Source organism: Dendrobates tinctorius, unplaced genomic scaffold, assembly GCF_039654945.1.
Source record: "Dendrobates tinctorius isolate UK_male_01 unplaced genomic scaffold, ASM3965494v1 ptg000351l, whole genome shotgun sequence".
NCBI classification, from domain to species: Eukaryota; Metazoa; Chordata; class Amphibia; order Anura; family Dendrobatidae; genus Dendrobates; species Dendrobates tinctorius.
Window position 1 is genome coordinate 93,916 of NW_027362017.1, and position 25,458 is coordinate 119,373.

Genomic DNA, 25,458 nt, shown 5'->3' on the forward strand with positions numbered 1-25,458 from the left:
TCTCATGTCTTTTATTAAAAGGCCATTTTGTTTTTTGGTCCCTGCCTCCCATGCATATTGAACCCTCAATTGGGATATTTAGCCTGACCATCTTGTTTTATCCTTCCATTCCACACATTGGTTTCACACAGAAAGCTTTTTCTTTTAACTATAGTATTCTCTTCAATCTTCTGACACTATCTGGAAGCTCGTGTTAGCGCCATTTTAGTGTCTCTTTAAAATACTACAACCCCCACTTTTTTTATATTGTTATCATGTTTTTATGATTTAATAAATGTAATATTAAAACACTACTGCACTTTATTCCATAATTCAGGGTACATATATTTGGATTTACTCTTTATTCTGGAAGAGAATAGATTGATCTCAACATTGATCCGAAAAATCATACCCTATTCCTCACTAGTCACCATAGTCATGTGGATTAAAACACCATACACGCTTAACTTTGGAACTGGGTTCTAGACTCCTTGAGGATGGTTCTAACTACCTTTTTATTTGACCCCGTGATCCCCCGTGTCTATTTCAAAAGAAATATATATATATATATTTTTTTTGTTTTTGCTGTTCTTCAGTATATATTCTTATTATATGTGGTTTTAATATATTCTATTAAAATACAATTATTTTAATGTGTTTTAAACTATTGCCTTGTTGATGTGGCAGTTACTTGTCCTGCCCCCTTTTTTTTGTATATAAACTCCTGCATTACGTGCTTGTATCATGCCCTGATAAAGTGAGCTGAGACAGCTCAGGAAACGCATAGGCACCAATAAAGCTCCTTGAATTCTACCTACAGCAGCGTAGTCTATCATTGCACCTTATAGCCATCTTCAATTACAAGTCCTTGGACGCTGTGCAGACTGCAGCAGCTGTTTCATGCGTTTGTAGGTGTTGTGACCGAAGTTTCACAACCCTATCAGGTGAGTCTCTCCTTGCCTCACCATTACAATTGTGGTTTAAAGGTTTTACACAGTGGATGCGCCGTGTTTTGTTTCTTTCATAGTGGCTGTAGGTAAGAAGAATTCTTTATTCATCCCTCTCTGCTCCATCTGCATGGTCCTTAGGGGGGAATTGAGATGCTGTCAACCCCCTCGTGGGAGTGTGCATGCTGTGATGGTTGGTGTCGACGCACACTGAACACACCCCTCACTTCCCCCCTACCGGCTGTGTAGATGGGGCAGAGAGGGAATCACACACTATGTGAGTGTGAGGCTCAACATAAGGGACTACTGTAACACGCTGCTGCAGGGTAATACAGCGCAACCTCCACCAGGGGGTGATGGTGAAAGAGGCTGCACACACACAGCATAGTAACACAGAGAAACAGCACAGGTGTCACAGGTAATGAAAGAGAGGTCAGACTAGCCGAAGGGGAAGAGTCTTGAGGAGATCATTTGCATATTCCCAGTGCCTTCTAGGATAAGTGAAGAGTCTCCGCGAGCTCAACGATCACTGGGTTTTGGCCGTTGCAGCTGAAAAGAGGAAATCGGAAAACCAGGGGAAGAGTCTTGAGGAGATCATTTGCATATTCCCAGTGCCTTCTAGGATAAGTGAAGAGTCTCCGCGAGCTCAACGATCACTGGGTTTTGGCCGTTGCAGCTGAAAAGAGGAAATCGGAAAACCAGGGGAAGAGTCTTGAGGAGATCATTTGCATATTCCCAGTGCCTTCTAGGATAAGTGAAGAGTCTCCGCGAGCTCAACGATCACTGGGTTTTGGCCGTTGCAGCTGAAAAGAGGAAATCGGAAAACCAGGGGAAGAGTCTTGAGGAGATCATTTGCATATTCCCAGTGCCTTCTGGGATAAGTGAAGAGTCTCCGCGAGCTCAACGATCACTGGGTTTTGGCCGTTGCAGCTGAAAAGAGGAAATCGGAAAACCAGAATTTTGGCTCATCTTTCATCGTTTCTAAGAAATCTCAAGATGGAAGAGGCCAGGAGCCATTTGGTGAGCTGCATTTCTTGCTACATGTTCACAGATTTACCAGTGGAAAAGCCAAACTTCACCTGCCACAAATGCAAGCTTGTGTCCCTGTTGGAGGAAAAGTTGCAAAATCTCGAAGAGAGGTTAGCTACATTGAAGATCATTAAGGACGGTGAAGAGTTCTTAGACAGAGCAGAATTATCTCTTCATGTTACAGGAAGAGAAGAAATTCGAAGTGCACCTGAAGAAACAGAGGAATGGAGACATGTGACCCAGAGAAGCAGGAGGATCAGGAGGCAGTCAGCACCCATACTGCTCAGAAACCAGTACCAGGCTCTCACGCAGGAAAACGATGAAGAAATACATCAGGATAAGACTTTGCCAACAAACAGCAACCTTGTACGCCTTCAGAGTCCTCCCGGATGGAGAAAGAAGAAAAATGTTGTGAAGAAGAAACGGAGAGTGGTGGTCATGGGGGATTCCCTGTTGAGAGGAACAGAGGCCGCTATCTGCAGACCGGATATAACTTCAAGAGAAATGTGCTGTCTTCCAGGTGCAAAAATTAAAGATGTGTCTGACAGGATATCAGGACTCTTCAGACCTACAGATGACTACCCATTCCTGCTACTACATGTGGGGACAAATGACACCGCAAGAAACGACCTGGAAACCATCTGCAGAGACTTTGAAGACTTAGGCAAGAAAGTGAAAGAACTGGGAGCGCAGGTGGTCTTCTCTTCCATCCTCCCAGTGGATGGCCATGGAACAAGGAGGTGGAATAAGATTCTGCAGGTGAACAACTGGCTACGTCGATGGTGCCGTCAGCAACGATTTGGATTTCTGGATCACGGAGTGAACTACTTATACGATGGACTACTTGCTAGAGATGGGGTGCACCTTACGAAGACTGGAAAGTATGTATTTGGAAGTCGCCTTGCTACACTTGTAAGGAGAGCTTTAAACTAGAACAACATGGGAAGGGAAGCAAAAGACCAGAAAAAGCCATACACCTGACAAATGCTATTGAGAACTCTGCTATTAGAAGTGGAAAGGAAGAACAGGAAGAACAAAGACGAAAGAATCTAATTAATAAAAATATTGGAGAAAGAGAAACCAATCACAAACTAAAATGTTTCTATACTAATGCACAAAGCATGGGCAACAAACAAGGAGAATTGGAACTACTAACACAGGAAAAGAAATATGATGTCATTGGAATCACTGAAACTTGGTGGGGCAATACACATGATTGGAATACAAGACTAGAAGGATACAACTTATTTGCAAGAAACAGACTTGATAAACGAGGAGGAGGTGTCGCATTGTATGTTAGAAACGCGTATGTCTGCACAGAGATTGAATCTTCAGAGACTGGGAGTTCTGTGGAAACTGTTTGGGTAAGAATACAAGGACAGAACAATGGAAAGGACACCATCGTAGGCATTTACTACAGGCCGCCTGTGCAAGCTGAAGATATGGATGAACTCTTTATGCATCAAATGGCCAAGTTCTCCAAAAAATATGACATAGTTGTCATGGGAGATTTCAACTATCCAGACATTTGTTGGGAATCTCTCTCAGGCAAAACTAACAGGTCAAGGAAATTCTTATCCTCTCTTGCTGACAACTTTATCTTCCAAAAGGTAGGGGAGAAAACAAGGGGAACTGCTACCTTGGATCTAATCCTTATAAACAGGGAGGAAATGGTTGAGGAGGTAAAAGTGGCTGGGACCCTAGGAGGTAGCGACCATGCTATTTTAGAATTTTGGATAACTAGAGGCGGAAGACCTGTGAAGACTCAGACGTCAAGGTTAGATTTCAGAAAGGCAGATTTTAAGGGATTCAGAAAGAGAATTGGAGGGATCCAATGGCTGGATATCCTAAAAGACAAAAATGTCCAGGAGGGATGGGAAATCTTGAAAAATGAAATTCTCAAAGCACAGTTGTTAACAATTCCGAAAAGAGGGAAGAATAGGAAGCATTTAAGGAAACCAGGATGGATGAACACAGAACTTAAGCACATGCTAAAAAGGAAGAAAAAAATGTTTATAAAATGGAAAGAGGGAGGCATATCTAAAGAAGAATATAATGCTGTCTGCAGAACCTGCAGGGCACAAATCAGATTATCTAAAGCTGAAAATGAATTGAGGCTTGCAAGAGATGTCAAAAGCAATAATAAAGGATTTTGGGGATATGTCAAAAGTAAAAGAAAAGTCAAAGATGCTATAGGATTTTTACAGGATGAAAATGATGAAATGGTAAGACAGGATGTTGAGAAGGCTGAACTTTTAAATTCCTATTTTGCATCTGTTTTCTCTCAGAAAGGAAATGTAACATCAACTGTTATTCACTGTCCTATTAAGGGAATAGAAGAATCCAGGATATCTATAAACAGAAAGATTGTGAGGAAACACTTAGCTAACCTAAATGAATTCAAGTCTCCAGGTCCAGATGAATTACACCCCAGAGTACTGAAGGAGATAGCAGAAGAAATTTTTGAACCCCTCTCCATAATCTTTGAAAATTCTTGGAGAACAGGAGAAGTGCCAGAAGACTGGAGAAGAGCAAATGTTGTTCCTATCTTCAAAAAGGGGAAGAAGGTGGACCCAGGCAACTATAGGCCGGTGAGTCTGACTTCTATACCAGGAAAGATCTTTGAACAAATTATTAAACAACATGTATGTCAATACCTGGATAAGAATGAAGTGATTAAACAGAGTCAGCATGGGTTTGTAACTAATAAGTCATGTCAGACTAACTTAATTTCCTTCTATGACGGTATCACTGATTGGGTGGATCAAGGAAATGCTGTAGATATAGTATATCTTGACTTCAGCAAAGCATTTGACAAAGTCTCTCATACAATGCTTATTGAAAAAATGACTAAGTATGGAATGGACAAGGCAACTGTTAGGTGGATTCATAACTGGCTTAGTGATCGGACCCAAAGAGTGGTCGTAAATGGCTGCACATCCAGTTGGAAGAATGTCTCAAGTGGGGTACCACAGGGCTCTGTCCTGGGCCCTGTATTGTTCAACATCTTTATCAACGATTTAGATGAAGGAATTGAGGGTAAACTGATTAAATTTGCTGATGACACAAAGCTAGGAGGGATAGCTAATACTAGAGAAGAGAGAGAGAGGATTCAAAAAGATATAAATAAACTGGAGAAGTGGGCAGCAACAAACAGAATGGTTTTTAACAGGGAAAAATGCAAAGTACTACACATGGGCAATAAAAATGAAAAAAGCATATATAGAATGGGAGGAATAGGGCTAAGTGACAGCACATGTGAAAAAGACTTGGGTATACTAATAGATCACAGACTGAATATGAGTCAACAGTGTGATGCAGCAGCAAAAAAGGCAAATGCAATTCTAGGATGTATTAACAGAAGCATACAGTCTAGATCACGTGAAGTCATTATTTCCCTCTACTCCTCTTTGGTCAGACCTCATCTGGAATATTGTGTCCAGTTTTGGGCACCACATTTTAAAAAAGACATCAACAAACTGGAGCAAGTTCAGAAAAGAGCGACCAGAATGGTGACCGGTCTGCAAACCCTGTCTTATGAGGAAAGGTTGCAGGATTTGGGAATGTTTAGTTTGCAAAAGAGAAGACTGAGAGGAGACTTAATAGCTGTCTACAAATATCTAAAGGGCTGTCACATTGTAGAAGGATCAACTTTATTCTCATTTGCACAAGGAAAGACTAGAAGCAATGGGATGAAACTGAATGGGAGGAGACACAGATTAGATATTAGAAAAAACTTTTTGACAGTTAGAGTGATCAATGAGTGGAACAGGCTGCCACGAGAAGTGGTGAGTTCTCCTTCAATGGAAGTCTTCAAACAGAGGCTGGACAGACATCTGACTGGGATGATTTAGCGAATCCTGCTTTGAGCAGGGGGTTGGACCAGATGGCCCAGGAGGTCCCTTCCAACTCTACGATTCTATGATAATATGATTCTATGAAGTCAGCACCTGTCAGGAGCAGAAGTACCAAGAGAGAAAGCAAGTGAGTAGTCAGGGACGAGTGAGAAGTCAGAACCTACCAGGAACGCGGTATCAGAAACGTAAGACGTAAGCCGTTGTCAGGGTACAAGCCAGGGTCAAAACCGGTCAGACAGTGAGGTATCAGAGACAGAAAACAAGAGGCAGAGTCCAGAGATCAGGCCAAGTCATACACAAGTCGGGAAGTCAGAGGCAAAAGGATCACCAGTATAGGGTCAGAGGTTCTAGCCAGGAAGCATGAACTATAGCTGACACTGGCCCGCAGGCTGCAGAGGACTGAAATAGCCCCACCAGCTCCAGAATGAGGCAGAGGGGATTAACCCCCGCATGACCAGTCCAAAGAGAAGACAACAGAAAATAAACTCTGGACTGGATCATGACAACTACTTTTCTGCAGTGCTTCCTGCATCATAGAGCTAATGGAAGTATGAACAGAGGAGAGGAAGAACTTGGCTTCTGGCAACTTTTGCAAGGTGCAGCACAGAAGACCCATCCCCCAGTGTCTGAAAATGACTCAGGTATGGGGCCCCCTACCTGCCCACTTAGTGTTGATGGCTCCACTGGCTTAATGATTCAGCAGTTTTTGGGGCCCTCCTCCCCATCGGCTGCCCCTGTTTATCTTTTTGTGGTACAAATGGTGGCGATTTTTGAAGAACCATTCTCAAACACTATGACCATGGTGGTAGGAAATAATTTTTTTCTGATTGTTTATCCAATGAAAAAAATAGCAACAATTTGGTTATGACAATAATTGTTTTGGAAAGACTTGCCAAATTATTTTCATAAGGGAAATACTATCACCATGTAGAAATAGAAGAACATATAGGATTTACTTACTAGCACTGTGGTCCTCGGTTCGTGACGGAACAATGTCCTCTGTTACAGTCAAGAGGATTTTCACTATGGCTACTACATCTGGACACACAGATTGTCATTCCGGAGACATTGAGCGGACTATAATATGGTTGAATGTTTTCTGGGATTTCGGTTTGATTAGAGCAAATTTCTGGAAAAACCAACACAATAAATTATGCAACAAATGTACCAAGATGTATATTATTCCACATAGACCTGATAAAGAGTAACAAAGCCTAATGTATGAACGAAGAATGTAGGGTTAAATATTTGGATCCACAAAACGAAGAAGAGAATGGCACTCACCGTCCCATCGTTTTTTTGGATTCACATAAAACAAAGGCAGCAGAGTTTCGCGCTAAAGACATTGACATTAGCGCAAAACTCTCCTGCCTCTGTTTTATGTGAAACCAAATAAAGGACACTTGATGAGAGGGTAAGTGCCATTCTCTTCTTTGTTTTGTGGATTTGGACGTTTACTTGACATTTCATCTCTTGGTATGGCACCCGGGATCCATGAGTCGGTACTGAATTGAAATCCTGGAGCAGTACAGCTGTGCCGGTCATCTGTGTTCACTTTCAGCATTGATTCATTAAATATTTGGATGGTGTTCCCCAGTTTCTGATGTCGCCCACACTCCGAAGCTCAATAAATAGAAATTTAAAAGAAACTATTTGAGAATTTTTGTAAAAGGGTGAACAAAATGTTGAAATTTTATTCCGGACAAATGGACCTATCAATTCTTCAAGGGAAATTGACACCACTAAGAGACTGAGATTTGGCGGCAAAACAGCTTATAGAAAAGTGATGGAAATCCAAATTATGACTCTTGGTTAATTACTCTACTAATACTATACTAATTGAATATACTCTTGCCTAATAATTAGGGATGAATGAACATGCTCGGTGATACTCAAATATCATTCGAGTATCTGGGTGCTTGGATGTGCTCGTCACTCGACGAGCATTGGGTGGTGTTTGGAAGCTTGAATCCCCATCCCGCATATTTGGCATCTGTTACACAGTCAATAAAAATGTGGGGATGGCCAGCCAGTCACTGTAATGCTGTAGCCATCTTGGTAGTGACATTATTCATAGCTCCCAACCGCCCCATTTTCTGTGGGACAGTCCCATTTTTGCTCTGCCCACCAGCTGTCCCGCCCAGGACTCTATTTTTCCCGCACTGCAGGGAGTTAAGCCACACGCCCCCCATGCACTGACCCCATCCTCGCCCTCTCAGAGACCCACCGTAGCCTCTCACAGCCTGCAACAACGTAGGCTGTGTTCTCTTCTGTGGCACAGGACCTGTGATGAGGTCACAGGAGGGGTGGAGTCAGCGGTCACATGATCAGGAGCCTCCGTGTCTGCACTCTGCAGGACTCTGCTGTGCTGGTTGTCATGGTGCTGGATGAGGTAAAGTTTCTGTGTGGGGTCAGGAGGGGTTTACAGGGTGAATGTAGCAGAGCTGTGTGTGTACGAGGTGTATGGAGTGGAGCCATGCGTGTACAAGGTGTAAGGAGCAGAGCTGAGCGTGTGCGAGGTGTACGGAGTGGAGCCATGTGTGTACGAGGTGTATGGAGCGGAGCCTTGCGTGTACGAGGTGTATGGAGCGGAGCTGTGTGTGTACGAAGTGTACGGAGCAGAGCCATGTGTGTACGAGGTGTACGGAGCAGAGCCGTGTGTGTACGAGGTGTACCGAGCCCCCCGATGGCCATTAGGGTCATTGCACTGTGGTGGTTTCAGTTCTAGTTTTGCCCCTGGTGGCCATAAGGGTCATTGCACACTGGTTTCTTTAGTTTAGTGCATGTGTTATAAAGCAGGTGTGATTGCTCTGGCTCTGCTATAAAAGAGTGTCAGGTGTTGCAATCAGTGTTGGTGATAGTGTTCATTTCAACCATCCTTGGTGGAGAAAGGAGCTAGAGAGTTCCTTGCAGCACAGTCAGAGTCCTGGTGTGGAAGGAGTCAGAGGGGATTTCCTTGCAGCTTTGACAGAGCTTGGTGGCAGCTATTCTGGAGGAAAGCTGAATTCTGGTGGTGGACTCTGTGCTGGAGCATTTGCACAGAGAGAGCTAAGTTTTCTATTTCCCCTGTTTGTGACTTTCCTTATGTGCTGGGAGCAAGAGCAACAGAGCAAAGCTAAGTGGTCTTTCCCTGTTTGTATTTTTCCCTGGTGTGTATTAGTACAGCTGTGGGGCCAGTGCCTGCACCACCCAGCTCCCTAGCAAGGGATAGGTGTAGGGTCTGCTAGGGTGACAGGTATCCTGATCAGCGTCCGGTGCGGAACCAGCCTAGGGAACATTAGGAGTGTGAGGGACACTGACTCAGGGGAGTGCAAAGGTCTCCACGTCCCCGATCCCTATCGCAGAGCCCACCATTGTAACTGTTTCCCTTTCCCCGTGTCTTGTTGTTTTAGTTACCGGCCTGCGGGTCGTGTCACACAGGACTTGTCCACGTGACAGTACGGAGCAGAGCCGTGTGTGTACAGAGTGGGGCCGTGGGTGTACGGGGTGTACGGAGTGAAGTGGAGCCAGGCTCAGACTGGCCCACAGGGTAACAGAGGAATCCCCCGGTGGGCCATTGTGCACATCTGGGCCCCATCCCCACTATATGGGCAGTACTTGGCATAATTCACTTGATTCACTCTGTACAGAAAAAGCAGCATCTCATCACTCATTAACCAAATTACCCAGTTTATTATTATGTAAAGATATAGGTAAATTGTGATGGAGGGTAGTGTAATATTCATATGCAAGAGAAAAGTGGGCCCCTCAAAGTCATTCTTACTGGTGGACCCTTGGCACCCCAGTCCGACACTGAGTGGAGCCACGTGTGTATGAGGTGAATGGAGCGGAACGACGTGTGTACGAGGTATATGGAGCAGAGCTGCATGTGTATGACGTTTACAGAGTGGAGCCATGTGTATGCGCGAGGTGTACGGACCGGAGCTGTGTGTATACGAGGCATACAAAGCAGAATCATGTGTGCATGAGGTGTGCGGAGCCATGCGTGTACAAGGTGTATGGTGGGGAACATTCATACCTCCCAACCATCCCGGATCCAGCAGGACAGTCCCGATTTTGAGTTTGCCCCACTGCCCCGGCCGGGAGGTTACTTTTCCAGTGGACACAGGAGTACACGGCAGAGCCCTGAGGAGCACTTTAAAATTCGCAGGTGACGTTCCACCGGAAGTGACGTGCTGGAAGCTGACCGGAAATTAGGTAATTTCAGGAGGAGATTGTGACAGAACCATGGAGGCACTTCATGGAATGCTTCAGATCCATCACCATGTTCTCCTCCGACAGCGCGGACAGTGGGATCACCTTGGAATCGGAGATGCTGGCTATGTGAGCAGATCATGATATGTCCTGCACCGGGAGGCTCAGGTGGGCACTACAATGGGAGTCGGGCTGCTATAGTATCATTATAGAATCTTTATTTCATTCTCTCTGTTTCTTTCTCTGTTTTCTTTCTTTCCCCTCTTCCTTCTCTCTCTCAGTTCTTTCTTTTGCTCTGTTTCTTCCTTTCTTTCCCCTCTTTCTTTCTCTCTGTAATCTTTTTCTTTCTCTCTCTGTTCTTTCTTTCCCCTCTTTCTCTCTCTCTCTCTGTTCTTTCTTTCTCTTTCTTTCTTTCTTTCTTTCTTTCCCTTTGTTATTTTTTTCTGTCCCCTCTTTCTCTCTCTCTGTTCTTTCTCTTTCTTTCTCTCTCTCTTTGTTCTTTTTTCTGTCCCCTCTTTCTCTCTCTCTGCTTCATTCTTTCTTTTCTCTCTATTCTTTCTTTTGCTCTGTTTCTTTCTTTCCCCTGTTTCTTTCTTTCTTTTTCCCCTCTTTCTTTCTCTTTCTCTGTGTTCTTTCTTTCGCTCTGTTCTTTTTTCTCTTTCTTTCCCCTCTTTCTTTCTCTCTGTAATCTTTTTCTTTCCCCTCTTTCTCTCTCTCTCTCTGTTCTTTTTTTTTCTTTCTTTCTCTCTCTTCTTTTTTCTGTCCCCTCTTTCTCTCTCTCTGTTTTCTTTTGCTCTGTTCCTTTCTTTCTTCTTTCTCTCTGTTCTTTCTTTCACTCTGTTTCTTTCTTTCACATCTTTCTATCTTTTTCTTTCTCGCTCTGTTCTTTCTTTCCCCTCTTTCTTTCTCTTTGCTCTTTCTTTCACTCTGTTCTTTCTTTCTCTTTCTTTTCCCTCTTTCTTTCTCTCTGTAATCTTTTTCTTTCTCTCTCTGTTCTTCCTTTCTATCTCTCTGTTCTCTTTCTTTCCCCTCTTTCTTTCTGTTCTTTCTTTCTCTCTCTGTTCTTTCTTTCTCTTTCTTTCTCTCTTTCTGTTATTTTTTATGTCCCCTCTTTTTTCTCTCTCTGTTTGTTTCTTTCTTCTTTCTTTCTCTTTGTTCTTTCTTTCCCCTTTCTTTCTCTTTCTCTGTTTTTTCTTTCTTTCCCCTCTTTGTTTCTTTCTTTCTTTCCTTCTTTCTTTCTCTCTCTGTTCTTTCTTTCCCCCTCTGTTCTTTCTTTCTTTCTTTCTCTCTCTCTGTTCTTTCTTTTCCTCAGTACCAGTCAATGTGCCAACAGTACCAGCCACTGTGCCCATAATGCCAGCCACTGTGCCCGTAATGCCAGCCACTGTGCCCTCAGTACCAGTCAGTGTGATCAGAAATGCTAATGGGTGCAGTTGGGGCGTGAACATGGGTGTGACTAGTTGTGAAATGGGTGTGGTTGAGGGCGTGGCCTAAACTTTGCAGCCTTTGTCTCTCTTTCCCTTCTTCAAAAGTTGGGAGGTATGACATTATTGGCTGGCCGCATTACCTTGTCAGAGCTTATAAAAGGACTGGTGCTGCCACGGCCGGCATACTGACACCATTGCACAACTCAGGGACAGTTGTAATTGAAGGGAAATAGCAGTTATCCAGTGCTCACTAATCCTTACACATCTGTACTCATAATTATGTAAATATAATATAAGAAAATAAACCTAAACATCTAGATGGTCTTCCCTACTTTCTCATGTCCTCCTGCTCCATAGTTCATTGCATGGACTTAAAGGGAATCTGTCATTTTATTTTTGCCACCAAATTAAACGGAACCTGTCACCAGTTGTGCGACATAGCAGGTAAAGATATCACCTTATTCAGCATCTGCGCTGCATTCCCTAAATTATTATATAACCCACTTACTCTCCCTGTATACCACTGAAAAACCATTTTAATTTCTCCCGCATTGTATGGTAATATTCTTGGTCCGGTCCCATGCATGTTGATTTGTGCCTCTGCGCAGATGCAAGACGTGATATTTCTGTAAAGACGCGAGATGTTCCACAGCCGTGTGCACTACGCAGGAGACATCATCCACGTCAATTAAAGAAGGAGGATGGCGAGCAGCAGCCGGTGGGAGGGATGGAAAGGCTGAAACCATGCCCATCTGACTGGACCGAGAAAATTACCATACAGCGCGGGAAAAATTAAAAATGTTTTTCGCAGGTTTACAGGTGGAGTCCGGAGGTTATATGAGGATTTAGGAAATGCAGCGCAGACGCTGAATAAGGGGATATTTTTTGGCTGCTATGTCACAAAACTGGTGACAGGTTCGCTTTAAAGATGAGCGAACCTGAACAGTAAAGAGAGAGGGAGAAAGATTAAAGTTCGATTAGAGTTCTGGTATCAGAAATGAACTTTGGACTAAATTTCGGTCCAACCTCAAGAGAACCTAAACTTCCACAGGTCCGTTTATTCCTACACCTAATCTGAGATCAGCATGATGTAGAGATGCAGACTGTGATTCCACCTGTGTCTCACTTACTAAGCTGCTTGCTATAGTTTTGGTAAAAAAAATCACAGTTTCATCAGCAGCAGCTATATATATTATCACACTTACTGTACCACTGATTGGCTGCATTCTGCCTATGCACAGAGTATAAAGAAAGCAGCCAATGGGTGGTGTGGGTGGGGTTATGTAAAGCTCAGCATTCACAAAACAGATAAATAAGAAGTCTAGTAAATGACACATTACTCGAATCAGGGTCTCCATGCCTACATCATGCTGCTCTCTAATGGGGTAGCAAAAACCTGGCAACAGATCTCCTTTAATGTCTATTGTCTGTACAAATCCCCTCTGAAATGTAAAGTGCTGCGGAATATGTCGGCGCTATAGAAATAAAAAATTTTATTATCATAGAAATAAAATTTATTATTATTATTATTATTTATTGACGATAAATAATGGTAGAATTTTTGTAGGACATTTACTAAAAAGTTGAAACATTTTTCTTGAGAACAGAGTATGACATTTCTCATAGTCGTTCTCATAAAAGTTATGTACCATAGCGACCAAAAGTTTTGCTTTTTATAAGAAAAAGTGTGATTACTTCTGTCTGGTTGTTGTGATGCCATTTTTCTGGTGATTTTAGTAAACCAGAAGCAACTGGCAGCTATAAGGATTAATATTCAGTTTGACCTTGTCTTATGCCTTTATGTGTTAGTTTTCAACATTTTCTGTTTCATGTTTCTGTGTTTTTCGATTAAAACATGGCAAAGACAAAGCCAAATTTATCACCAATAGCGGGAAGCTTATTATTCTGAGAGTGAAGTCAGGCAAAAGCCAAAAACAGGGAAATATGGAATTCATCTGTTCTCAGAGCCGAGTGTGATGTATAATAAAGAAAGAAAAAGAAGGTTATGGGACAGCTGACAAACGATAGAAGTGGACGACCATGGAAAATCTCCTCCAAAGTTGATGACGCTATTAAGGAAAAGTCAGTAATTGACATCCATGAATGTACTGTACAATTTGTGCATGAAATGAACGAAGAATATGGGGTGAAAGTAAGTTGACAAACTGTGGGGCGACGGCTCAGAGCAGAAGGGTCAAACGCAGTCCAGTCAAGAAGCCTTTCATCTCTGCAAAGAACCGGAAGCTCTGGCTTGAGTTTGCCAAAGAACACAACGAATGGAATGAGTCAGGTTGGGCTAAGGTGTTGTGGTCGGATGTATCCAAGTGCAATCTGGTAGTGATGGCAAGCACTATGTATACCGCCCAATTGGAAAACATAATGATGTAAGTAAGGTACCAAGCACCTACAGTGAAACATGGTGGTGGCAATGTCATGGTCTGGGTCTGCTTTTCTGCCTCTGCCATTTGTCTTCTGCATAGAATTGATGGAAATATGAATGCTACCATGTACAACTGGAAAATGTAATGCTGTCACATAGTAAATACAAAGAAGGCAGGGGCTGGATATTCCAGCAAGACAATGATCCTAAGCACACATCCAATTTATGAAAAATTTGGTTAGCATAGACATATGTTCGACTCTTGCAATGGCCAAGCTAATTATCTAATTTACACCTTATAGCGCACTTTGGGATGAGTTAGGGTGACGAGTTGTAATAGAGCATTAAATATAATTTTTTGCAGATTTGCAAATGGAATGGAACAAGATCCCTCAGGATGTCTTGAATACTAGAGTGGCTTCAATGTAATTACAGCAAGAGGTTAAGCTCCAAAATACAAAGTTATGGCATTGTACACAATTAATTGCTCTCTATATTATGAACAATAAATAGTAGATGCAAAACTTTTGGTTGTCAGTTGTCTGCAATTAAATGACCATACCTATATTCTAAAGTGTTTTGGTCAAAATTAAGGTCTTGTATGATGACAACTTCATACACTTTCAATTCATCACCAGGAAAATGGCATCACAACAGGACAGAGGGAATCACTCTTTAAAAAAAACGCAAGACTTTTGGTCGCCACTGTAAGTGTAAGGTTTAAAGATTTTATTTTCCTCATCAATGACTCTCATATACCGTATTTTTCGGACTATAAGACGCACTGGACCATAAGATGCACCCCAAATTTTCATAAGGAAAATAGGGAAAAAAATATAATGTGTCAAATGGGGGTCCGTTTTACTGTCCAAATTCAGTTTACCAGTGGGGGGGATCGGCACAGGTGGAGGAGTGGTCACAGGGGTCGTTCGGTGGTCCAGGCTGGTGCTGTGGCCTCTGGGAAATCCAATCCCAGGCTGGTGCAGCGGTGGGGCTCTGTAGTGCGGCAGTGGTGCTGCTCTGGGGTGCGGCGGGGCTCTGCCGGCATTATGCGACAGGTGCGATGGTGGTGCTCCTCTGTGGGGCGGCGGCGGTGGTGGTGCTCTGTGGTGCTCCTCTGTGGGGCGGCGATGGTGGTGGTGCTCTGTGGTGCTCCTCTGTGGGGCGGCGACGATGGTGCTCTGTGAGGCAGCAGGGCTCCACCACCATTTCATGAAAGCCCAGAGGCCCCCACAGATTCAGTGCTGTGATGCGGTAGCCTCTGGGGAAAATGGCCGCTGGGGGCGGCGCATGCTCAGATTCAGATCTTTGCAATGAGATCTCATCTGGAGATCTCTTTGCTGAGATTTGAATCTCAGCATGCGGTGGCGGCCATTTTTCTGGAGGCCACTGCATTGCAGCACACTGGATCTGCAGGGGCCTCCGGGCTTTCACGAAATGTCGACGGAGAGCCACCACCCCACAGAAGAGCATGACCATCGCTGCCCCACAGAGGAGCACCATCGCCCCACAGAGGTGCACCACCGCCGCACAACAGCCGCACCAGCCTGGAAAGGGTGGCTGCATCACCCAGCAGCGTTGGACCGGGATAGCCACCATAGTATATGCACCTCCATTTTCTCAAAAAATTTTTTTGGAAAAAAGTGCATCTTAAGGTCTGAAAAATACGGGTACTTTCACTTCACCCTTATTTTAGTCATACCTTACCTTTGGGATCGATTGCAACAGGTAAAACTATTCTATTTGGACTGAAGCACAACTCGTCTCCTTGGAAGAGAAGAAAAAGGAGTTAAGAATTGAATGCTAAACATCTGTTTCTTAGATACAAATATTGCCCTTATTATAAAGAAGGTAGAAATTACATTACATAAAAGTTGACATTTTTGGACTCAGAGGAAAAATCAACTAATAATGATGTTGATTGCAAACAGACTATCGTGAAGAAATATGCAAATATTCCCTCTCCTTCAAGGGAATATGTCAGTAGGATCAATCCTTCTAAGCCATATACACTCACTGGCCACTTTATTAGGTACACCTGTCCAACTGTGTGTTAAGACTTAATTTCTAATCAGCCAATCACATGGCGGCAACTCAGTGCATTTAGGCATGTAGACATGGTCAAGACAATCTCCTGCAGTTCAAACCGAGCATCAGTATGGGGAAGAAAGGTGATTTGAGTGCCTTTGAACGTGGCATGATTGTTGGTGCCAGAAGGGCTGGTCTGAGAATTTCAGAAACTGCTGATCTACTGGGATTTTCACGCACAACCATCTCTAGGGTTTACAGAGAATGGTCCGAAAAAGAAAAAAAATCCAGTGAGCGGCAGTTCTGTGGCCGGAAATGCCATGTTGATGCCAGAGGTCAGAGGAGAATGGGCAGACTGGTTCGAGCTGATAGAAAGGCAACAGTGACTCAAATTGCCACCCGTTACAACCAAGGTAGGCAGAAGAGCATCTCTGAACGCACAGTACGTCGAACTTTGAGGCAGATGGGCTACAGCAGCAGAAGACCACACTGGGTACCACTCCTCTCAGCTAAGAACAGGAAACTGAGGCTACAATTTGCACAAGCTCATCGAAATTGGACAGTAGAAGATTGGAAAAACATTGCCTGGTCTGATGAGTCTCGATTTCTGCTGCGACATTCGGATGGTAGGGTCAGAATTTGGCGTAAACAACATGAAAGCATGGATCCATCCTGCCTTGTATCAACGGTTCAGGCTGGTGGTGGTGGTGTCATGGTGTGGGGAATTTTTTCTGGGCACTCTTTGGGCCCCTTGGTACCAATTGAGCATCGTTGCAACGCCACAGCCTACCTGAGTATTGTTGCTGACCATGTCCATCCCTTTATGACCAAAATGTACCCAACATCTGATGGCTACTTTCAGCAGGATAATGCGCCATGTCATAAAGCTCGAATCATCTCAGATTGGTTTCTTGAACATGACAATGAGTTTACTGTACTCAAATGGCCTCCTCAGTCACCAGATCTCAATCCAATAGAGCATCTTTGGGATGTGGTGGAACGGGAGATTCGCATCAGGGATGTGCAGCCGACAAATCTGCGCCAACTGTGTGATGCCATCATGTCAATATGGTCCAAAATCTCTGAGGAATGCTTCCAGCACCTTGTTGAATCTCTGCCACAAAGAATTGAGGCAGTTCTGAAGGCAAAAGGGGGTCCAACCCCTTACTAGCATGGTGTACCTAATAAAGTGGCCAGTGAGTGTATATGGGCATGTAGGTCATAGTAATAAAATGATACCTTGATATCTGCAGTCCGATGTTTTATTCCAGAGATATTCACATTTTCTCAATATTTAAATTAACCATTAAGATCTATGGGCTGGACCTAGATCTTCCCGAGAATCTGCCTCCAGAGCTTATTTTAAATGAAAGGGGTAGTTACCAATGTAAGACATGTAGAGAAGAAGAGCAGACTGTCAGTCATTTCTGTCTGTCATTACATGTCTCACACTGGTAACTCCCCCTTTCATTTAAAATAAGTTTTGGAAGCAGATTCTCAGGGAGTTCTATCTCTGCCCCATAGATATTAACAGCTAAGTTAGATATTAAGAAAAATGTAGCTCTCTCAGAAATAAGACATCAGATTTCCAATTTTAAAGTATCATTTTATTCAACCTTCTATGACCTACAGTACATGCCTGTATAAAGGAGGAAAGGACTGGCAACACTGCTCTGATAGATCAAGTGCTCGAAGAAAGGACCGCAGTCCTGAATCAATGTAGACTTAAAACCTCAGTATCGGAAAGGTTGAAGAATATATTTTTTTTCCTCTAATAAGTGAATTTTATTGATCCTGCAAGTGATAGACAAGGTGTAATGGTCAACGTGTGACTGGACACAGCGCCTCCAGCAGGGCGAATTTATGACACACGTGACCCTGGATACAGCGCCTCCAGCGGGGCGAATTTAAATAATACCGGGAAGTGCAGCCGGACACACACCGCCTCCAGCTGGCGAATTTAAAAAGTACACGTAAAACTGGATACCCCGCCTCCAGCTGGCGAATTTAAATAATAAGGGAAAACACAGGAACAATTACAGTGGTGGGCCCTGTAATAGGAAATAGGGACGTGGAGACCTCCTGAGCTCCCCTGAGGCAGCGTCCCTACACTCCTTACGTTCCCTATACAGGCTCCTCACCTGTCGCCGCACGCGAACCTTATGCCCTGACTCGCCCTGAACCTAGTCCCTCGCTAGGGCATTGGCCGGTGCGGAAACTAATCCCACCACTGCACTAGATCACACATAAGGAAAGTCACAAACAGGGGAAATAGAAAACTTAGCTCTCTCTGTGCAAATGCTCCAGCACAGAGTCCAGCAACTGACTGCAGCCTTCCTCCTGAATAGCTGCCACCAAGTTCAGTCAGCGCTGCAAAAAACTCCCTTCTGTGACTCCTTCCACACCAGGACTCAGACTGAGCTGAGCAATCTCTCCAGCTCCTTCCACCACCAAGGTTGGTTGCAAATGAACAACTATCACCAACAGTGATTGCACCCCCCTAGCACACCTTTATAGGGTGTCACACCAGATACATGATTAAGTGCACAAAAACCTAAAGTGCAATATCAAAACCACCACCGGCGACAGTCAAGACACCTTGGAACTTTCCAAAGTAAAAAAAGTTCACCCAGTGATTTTAATACCACCAGATCCAACACTGGATCATGACAGTACCCCCTCCTTAATGAGGGGCCTCTGGACCCTCAAGACCAACCCTCATTAGGGAAACATCTACAGCGGGGACGCCCAGACCCTGAGTTCACCCCACCACTACCTGACACTTCAGGTTTATGACAAACGCACCGCTGGTATTGGCAATAAAGTTCATTTTGGAGGCACCACTCATCTCCACAGCGCCGACCTGGGGAACGAGTTTATGTATGTGTATGTTTGTTTGTTATGAGCTGATCAGGCTCCACAACACACTTCCACAAGATGTTTTTTGGTGGCACACATACACGCTCATTCACACACAGGTCCGGACCTGAACGTTTATTGCACACATTCGTTTTTCATAAAATAGGTGAACTAATTCTGGACCTGATAACAGAGGCGTCCCCCTGTGTCACCACACTCACACCCCCGCACTACACCATAGGGTACACCACCCTCCAACCCTTTCCACCACGAGGTCTGCCTCTCACAGGGTTTGGTAGCGGCGAGGGCTGAAACTTGCCCCTACTCTCCCGCCGCACAATCGCTGCTCTCACAGGAGAGGAAGGGGTCCCCTGAAGAGAGACGGCAGAGACAGTAGTCCCAAGGCAGCAGCCCTCACACGACTGCCCCCAGCTAACTACTTCCCTTGCTCGCCAATCTATCCCCGGGTTGTGTTTTTTTAGCCAAGGGAAGCCTAAAACGATAGGTACTGGCATTCCCTCCAAGACGTAGCATGACAAGGACTCCTCATGACGTCCTATACGCAGATGGATGTTTTCTACGACTTGGGTAAGGCTCCCCTGGCTCAGTGGAACAGAGTTAATGGCCTGGACGCTTATAGGTTGGGCCAGAGTCCTACACTTCAGGCCATGAGTCTGGACAAAACGAGCATCCACCAGACTGACTCCTGCTCCGCTGTCCACAAGCACCGGTACTACCTCCGGTACCCCGCCAGCCAACACTTCCGCTGACATAATACCTTGGGAGGGCAAAATTGAGGAAATGTACATTCCCTGGTTGTCTTCCTCCAAATGACCAGGGGTCTGCGGCTTCCGAGATGACACAGATATTTTGGCACGTAATGGGCACGCCTTAAGGAAATGACCAATCTGCCCACAGGAAAAACATGCCAACCCCACTCCCTGAACCGTAGGCAGGCCTGAACACAACCCAACACCTCCTACTTGCATAGGTTCGTCCGGAGACTTGGCACGCCCTGGGCAGGCTCCCATGAAATGGCCCGGCTTCCCACAGGAAAAGCATACCCCCCCACCACGGCAAATCCCAGGCAACCCCCTATTTGTACCAACAACCCCGGGCTGCCTGGGTTCCACCAACCGTACCGGGGGGTCCTCCCCCCCGGAGGGGACTACAGGGGGCACATTTTGTGTATGTCTTTCCCTAAGGCGTCTATCCACCCGGATGGCGAGGGACATGGCGGCCTCCAGCGACCTGGGGGCGGCGTACTGCACCAGAGTGTCCTGCAACTTTGGAGACAGACCCTGCACAAATTGACTCCTAAGTGCAGGGTCATTCCACTGAGTGTTAGTGGCCCATCTCCTAAACTCAGAGCAGTACTCCTCAGCAACCCGGGCTCCCTGTTTACACCTACGGAGTCGGGATTCCGCCAGAGAGACGCCATCAGGATCCCCATACACAAGCGCCAAAGCCGCAAAAAACTCGTCCACGGACTCTAAAGATGGTGAATCGTCCGGCAGGGAGAAGGCCCAGGATTGGGGATCCCCCTTCAAAAGGGACATAATGATTCCCACCCGTTGCTCTTCGCTCCCTGAAGAACGAGGGCGCAGCCTGAAATATAATTTACAGGCTTGCTGAAATACCAAGAATTGATCTCTCCCTCCAGAAAACCGGTCTGGGAGAGATATCTTGGGTTCTGGCTGAGCCTGTGCCTGAATCAAACCTCCAAAACCCACCAACAGCTGCAGTTGCTGCACCATCTCACCGCGCAGCCCCCTAATCTCTTCAGTAAAGGTCTGCAATACCTGGGTAAAGGTTTGCATTAGGTCCATGGCTCAGCAGAAGAAAAAAAAAAAAAGCTTTATTGGTTGGTGATAATGTAATGGTCAACGTGTGACTGGACACAGCGCCTCCAGCAGGGCGAATTTATGACACACGTGACCCTGGATACAGCGCCTCCAGCGGGGCGAATTTAAATAATACCGGGAAGTGCAGCCGGACACACACCGCCTCCAGCTGGCGAATGTAAAAAGTACACGTAAAACTGGATACCCCGCCTCCAGCTGGCGAATTTAAATAATAAGGGAAAACACAGGAACAATTACAGTGGTGGGCCCTGTAATAGGAAATAGGGACGTGGAGACCTCCTGAGCTCCCCTGAGGCAGTGTCCCTACACTCCTTACGTTCCCTATACAGGCTCCTCACCTGTCGCCGCACGCGAACCTTATGCCCTGACTCGCCCTGAACCTAGTCCCTCGCTAGGGCATTGGCCGGTGCGGAAACTAATCCCACCACTGCACTAGATCACACATAAGGAAAGTCACAAACAGGGGAAATAGAAAACTTAGCTCTCTCTGTGCAAATGCTCCAGCACAGAGTCCAGCAACCGACTGCAGCCTTCCTCCTGAATAGCTGCCACCAAGTTCAGTCAGCACTGCAAAGAACTCCCTTCTGTGACTCCTTCCACACCAGGACTCAGACTGAGCTGAGCAATCTCTCCAGCTCCTTCCACCACCAAGGTTGGTTGCAAATGAACAACTATCACCAACAGTGATTGCACCCCCCTAGCACACCTTTATAGGGTGTCACACCAGATACATGATTAAGTGCACAAAAACCTAAAGTGCAATATAGAACCACCACCGGGGACAGTCAAGACACCTTGGAACTTTCCAAAGTAAAAAAAGTTCACCCAGTGATTTTAATACCGCCAGATCCAACACTGGATCATGACACAAGGTGCAATGTTTCGACCAAGATTGGCCTTTATCAAGGATATATTTTAGAAGAATTGAAATAGGGTATGTGGATGCGACAATATGCAGGCTGTTCTTGGTAAAGGCCAGCATTGGTCAAAACGTTAGACTTTGTCTATCTATATAACTGGGGAGAGTAACATGCCCATAGGGTAACTGACCAATCCTACTAAAAAATGTAATTTCATCTGACATTTGTCTAAAGTGCATGGACAGTCAGGTACAATCTATCAGACATACCCATCTATTGATGAAACTTTGATAGCCTTTTGGGTATTATCAACATAGATCAAGAGGCAGGAAGACATCAGACAAAATGTTTTGACTCATGATTAATATACAGTACAAACATATCCTTACCATTTCGAGAATCAATTGTGCAGATTGTCTTACTTAGTTTTTCGGATACACTTTTAACAACATTATTGTATTCATCAATAGAAACGTGCAGAAGCACCAAGTGTTCCACCACAACACTTCCCTCCCTGAAATTAGAAAAGACACATATGATTTCTAATTAAAAGCTGATCAGAGCTTCTTTTCTACAACCCCACCCAGATCTGAGAAAAGTAAGAGAACCAAATGTATCTCTTCAACGCTTACGTGATTTTCGTGATCTTCAGATCTTTGTAGCTTGGAATTTCTTGGTACACATGTGCCATCTGTAATCACATAGTCAGTAAAATACATGGGACACAAAAGGCAAATAGCGAAATTTGTCACATATTATGTTAAAATTAAAAAAGAACATCCCTATCACTAACAGGAAAATCAAAAAATAGTGAAAGTCATTGAGATAATAACACCAAATAGCATTGAAAAATGGTCTTCTAGATAAGAGGACTTCGAACAGAAGAATAATCCAAAGCAAAAATAAATGTGGCACCAATCAACCAGAGCACGTGATAAGTAGCTTCACTTCTAAGAGCTTGTGTGGCAACTGTCAAGAATAATGGTGGTGCTTTGCTCAGCTGTATAACATGCAAAACGACCCGAGATCTCCTACTGCAGCGAGTTCATTGCAAAACTTGTCAGGGCAAAGCATCAACTGCACTTCAGGTGAAAATAATAAGATTAAAACAATTTATTTATTCCATTTTTCCATTAGGGTTTGGGTTGGGACTAAGGTTAGGGTTGGGGTTAGAGAAAGGATTATGGGTTGGGTTAGGGATAGGGTTGGGACAAGGGTTAGGGTTGGGGTTGGAGCAAGGGTTAGGGCTAGAATTGGGGTTAAGGTTTTGCTGGGGTTAGGGTTGTGTTGTGGTTAGTGTTGTGTTGGGGTTAGGGTTGTGGTGTTGGGTTCAGGGTGATGTTGGGGTTAGGGTGGTGTTAGGGTTAGGGTTGTGGTTAGAGTTATGTTTAGGTACTTCAGTGGGTCTCCAAACATGACATGGCACCCACCATTGATTCCAGCCAATTTTGCATTCAAAAAGTCAAATGGTGCTCCCTCCCTTCTGAGCCCTGCCATGCACCCAAACAATGGCTTTACTGGGTATCGGTGTACTCAAGAGAAATTGCACAACAAATTTTGTAGTTCATTTTCTCCTCATGCCCTTGTGAAAATAAAAAAAATTGGGTCTAAAGTACATTTTTTATAAAAGAAGCAAAATGTTCATTTTTTCCATCCACATAGTTTTAGTTCTTGTAAAGCACCTGAAAGGTTAATAAACTTCTTGAGTGTGGTTTTGAGCACCTTGAGGGGTACAGTTTTTAGAATGGTGTCACTTTGGGGTATTTTCTGTCATATTGACCCCCCAAGCTGACTTCAAATGTGAGGTGGTCCCTAAAATAAAGGCTTTTGCAAATTTTGTTGGTAAAATGAGAAATCGCTGGTCAACTTTTAACCCTTATAACTTCCTAACAAAAAAAAAATATGTTTCCAAAATTGTGCTGATGTAAAGTTGACATGTGGGAAAGGTTGTTTATCAACTATTTTGTGTGACATGACTCTGATTTAAGGGCACAAAAATGAAAAGTTTGAAAATTGCAAAATCTTCAACATTTTTGCCAAATTTCAGTTTTTTTCATAAATAAACGCAAGTTATATCGAATAAATTTTACCACTAACATGAAGTACAATATGTCATGAAAAAACAATCTCAGAATCACCAGGATCCATTGAAGTGTTCCAGAACTATAACCTCATAAAGTGACAGTGGTCAGAATTGTAAAAATTGGCTTGGTCATTAAGTAAAAAAATTGCATATATGCTGGAGTCTGTAAATACCAAAACTCAGTGAGCGTAGTAGTTGCCCAGAGGGTTCGGTGCTGAGCAGCTTCCTTGCATCGTTGAGCACTAGGTAATGTCACCTTTTTCCTTGCCCGCCACCAACCTCGCTACTGCTATGGCAGCGCTTCGGGCCGGAGCTTACCGCCTGCATCTGTGCGCGCACGAGGGGAGCCTTAGCAACAGGAGGACACTCCCAGGGCTCTCTGCTTACCACAAGGAGGCTGCTCAGCACCAAACTCTCGGGGCAACTACTACGCTCACCGTCCAAGAGTAAGTGAAGTTCAATCATCTGTATATTCTCGATTAACTTTCGGTTTGCCACCTGGTTTTGCTTGTAGCGTGGCAGTTCAGTACTTTTGGTACTTACAAACTATAGAGTCTTTGGTCTTAAAGTGCAGCTACCTTTTAATCATAATAGGAAATTAATGCTTAGGCTGGAAGCTCTAGCGCTTGTCATCATGTCCAGTCAAGAGAGGCCGTACGGGGCCCCTGGCCTTCAATGGAGGCCTTCATGACGGGGTTAACGTGGGAATATAGGGAGCATTGTGGTTTATGAGGCGTTCGGGGTTAATATAAGAACAAGGGTGTTGTAAGGGTGTTAGCTCATGGGAGTAGGAGGGGTCAGAGGTGGGGCACAGGGGCACTACATAGGGGATCAGCCATATTGCAGGGGCTGCCATTCCACGATCCCTGCGACACTAAGAAGCTCCAGGTTACCTGTCATCATGGACGTGGAGGCCTTGCTGCAGACACTGCGGGATGTGGCAGGCATGCAGGGCACACAATGGCTGCAACAGTCGGTGAGCAGCCTTCTCCAAGGGGTGGTGACAAATGCTGCACAGATTCCCACTGACGGGCACCAGCCGTGGAGGTTCCAGGCCTCCGGCGCGCTTAAGCCCTGAAGTCACCACCCGTGCCCGGCGCCACAATAGGAGCCCCTCCAGGGACCCTCCAGCTGGAGGCGCAGGCAGCAGGTCGGCACTGATGCGCGGAAGAGCTGGGAGGAATCCAGCTACACGGTGGGGCCTGCAACAGGGGGAGGTATCGGCCTCCCTCTCGTCTGAGTCAGCACGCAGGGTGTCAGGAGCAGGAGCAGCAAGTACAGGGGCGGCTGGCGGTCCTGCTCGGTGCAGAGGTGTGGGAAAAGCCAGGAGGTGGGGGCCTTATGACCAGGCCCCTCAGTATCGGGATTACGGCGGGCGGCAGTCGGCCGGCCCAGCCATGAGCGCTTTGTCTGTGGCAGAGCATGACACAGCAGGATTGTTCTCCGCAGCGCCGGAAATGATGTCTGCAGTCCAGGGGGGGCTGTCTAGCGCTTCTGATGGCGGCGAAGACAGCCTTTCACGAGGCTCACATGCTGTCTCTCAATGCAGGCCCGAGACATTGAGCAGCAACAGCGATGGCACCTGTGGTCCCTGCACGGATGGCTGGCACAGGTCGGGGTACCAGTCAGCTGTCTGTGGGGCAGGGAGACCCGGGAGCTAATGAAGAAATGGAGGAGCAGAGCAGAGGCAGTTCAATTCAAGGACAACAGCTGCAGGGTCCAGGATCTTCGGCTGCCGGGTTCACAGTGCCTGTGCAGCTAGGTGAGAGCAAACAACTAATTTCTTTTAACCCTCTGTTAACTTCACAAGGGAATAGGAATCAGGATGTGTTTTCTGGGGGAGTTAGCAGGGGTTTGGGGTTAATTATGCATGGGCACAGAGACTTAGCTATGTTGTGGGGGCCTGGAGGTTTGCAGGGAGGGCTGTCACCATCCGCCGCCTGTATGGAA

General features: G+C 45.1%; 1 protein-coding gene across 1 annotated transcript in view; it reads right to left on the bottom strand.

Moving 5' to 3' along the window:
• The window catches only part of LOC141075405 (mucin-3A-like), a 51,155-nt gene extending 26,137 nt beyond the window's left edge, over positions 1 to 25,018 (bottom strand). Inside the window, exons 1-5 of the mRNA XM_073562428.1 lie at positions 24,402 to 25,018; positions 22,058 to 22,116; positions 21,815 to 21,939; positions 15,521 to 15,580; positions 6,773 to 6,941 (exon numbers count right to left, since the gene is read on the bottom strand). Of these exons, the coding sequence (XP_073418529.1) occupies positions 6,773 to 6,941; positions 15,521 to 15,580; positions 21,815 to 21,939; positions 22,058 to 22,116 (413 nt within the window). The 5' untranslated portion in view covers positions 24,402 to 25,018. The remainder of the gene's footprint in view (positions 1 to 6,772; positions 6,942 to 15,520; positions 15,581 to 21,814; positions 21,940 to 22,057; positions 22,117 to 24,401) is intronic.
• Positions 25,019 to 25,458: the final 440 nt, after the last annotated feature.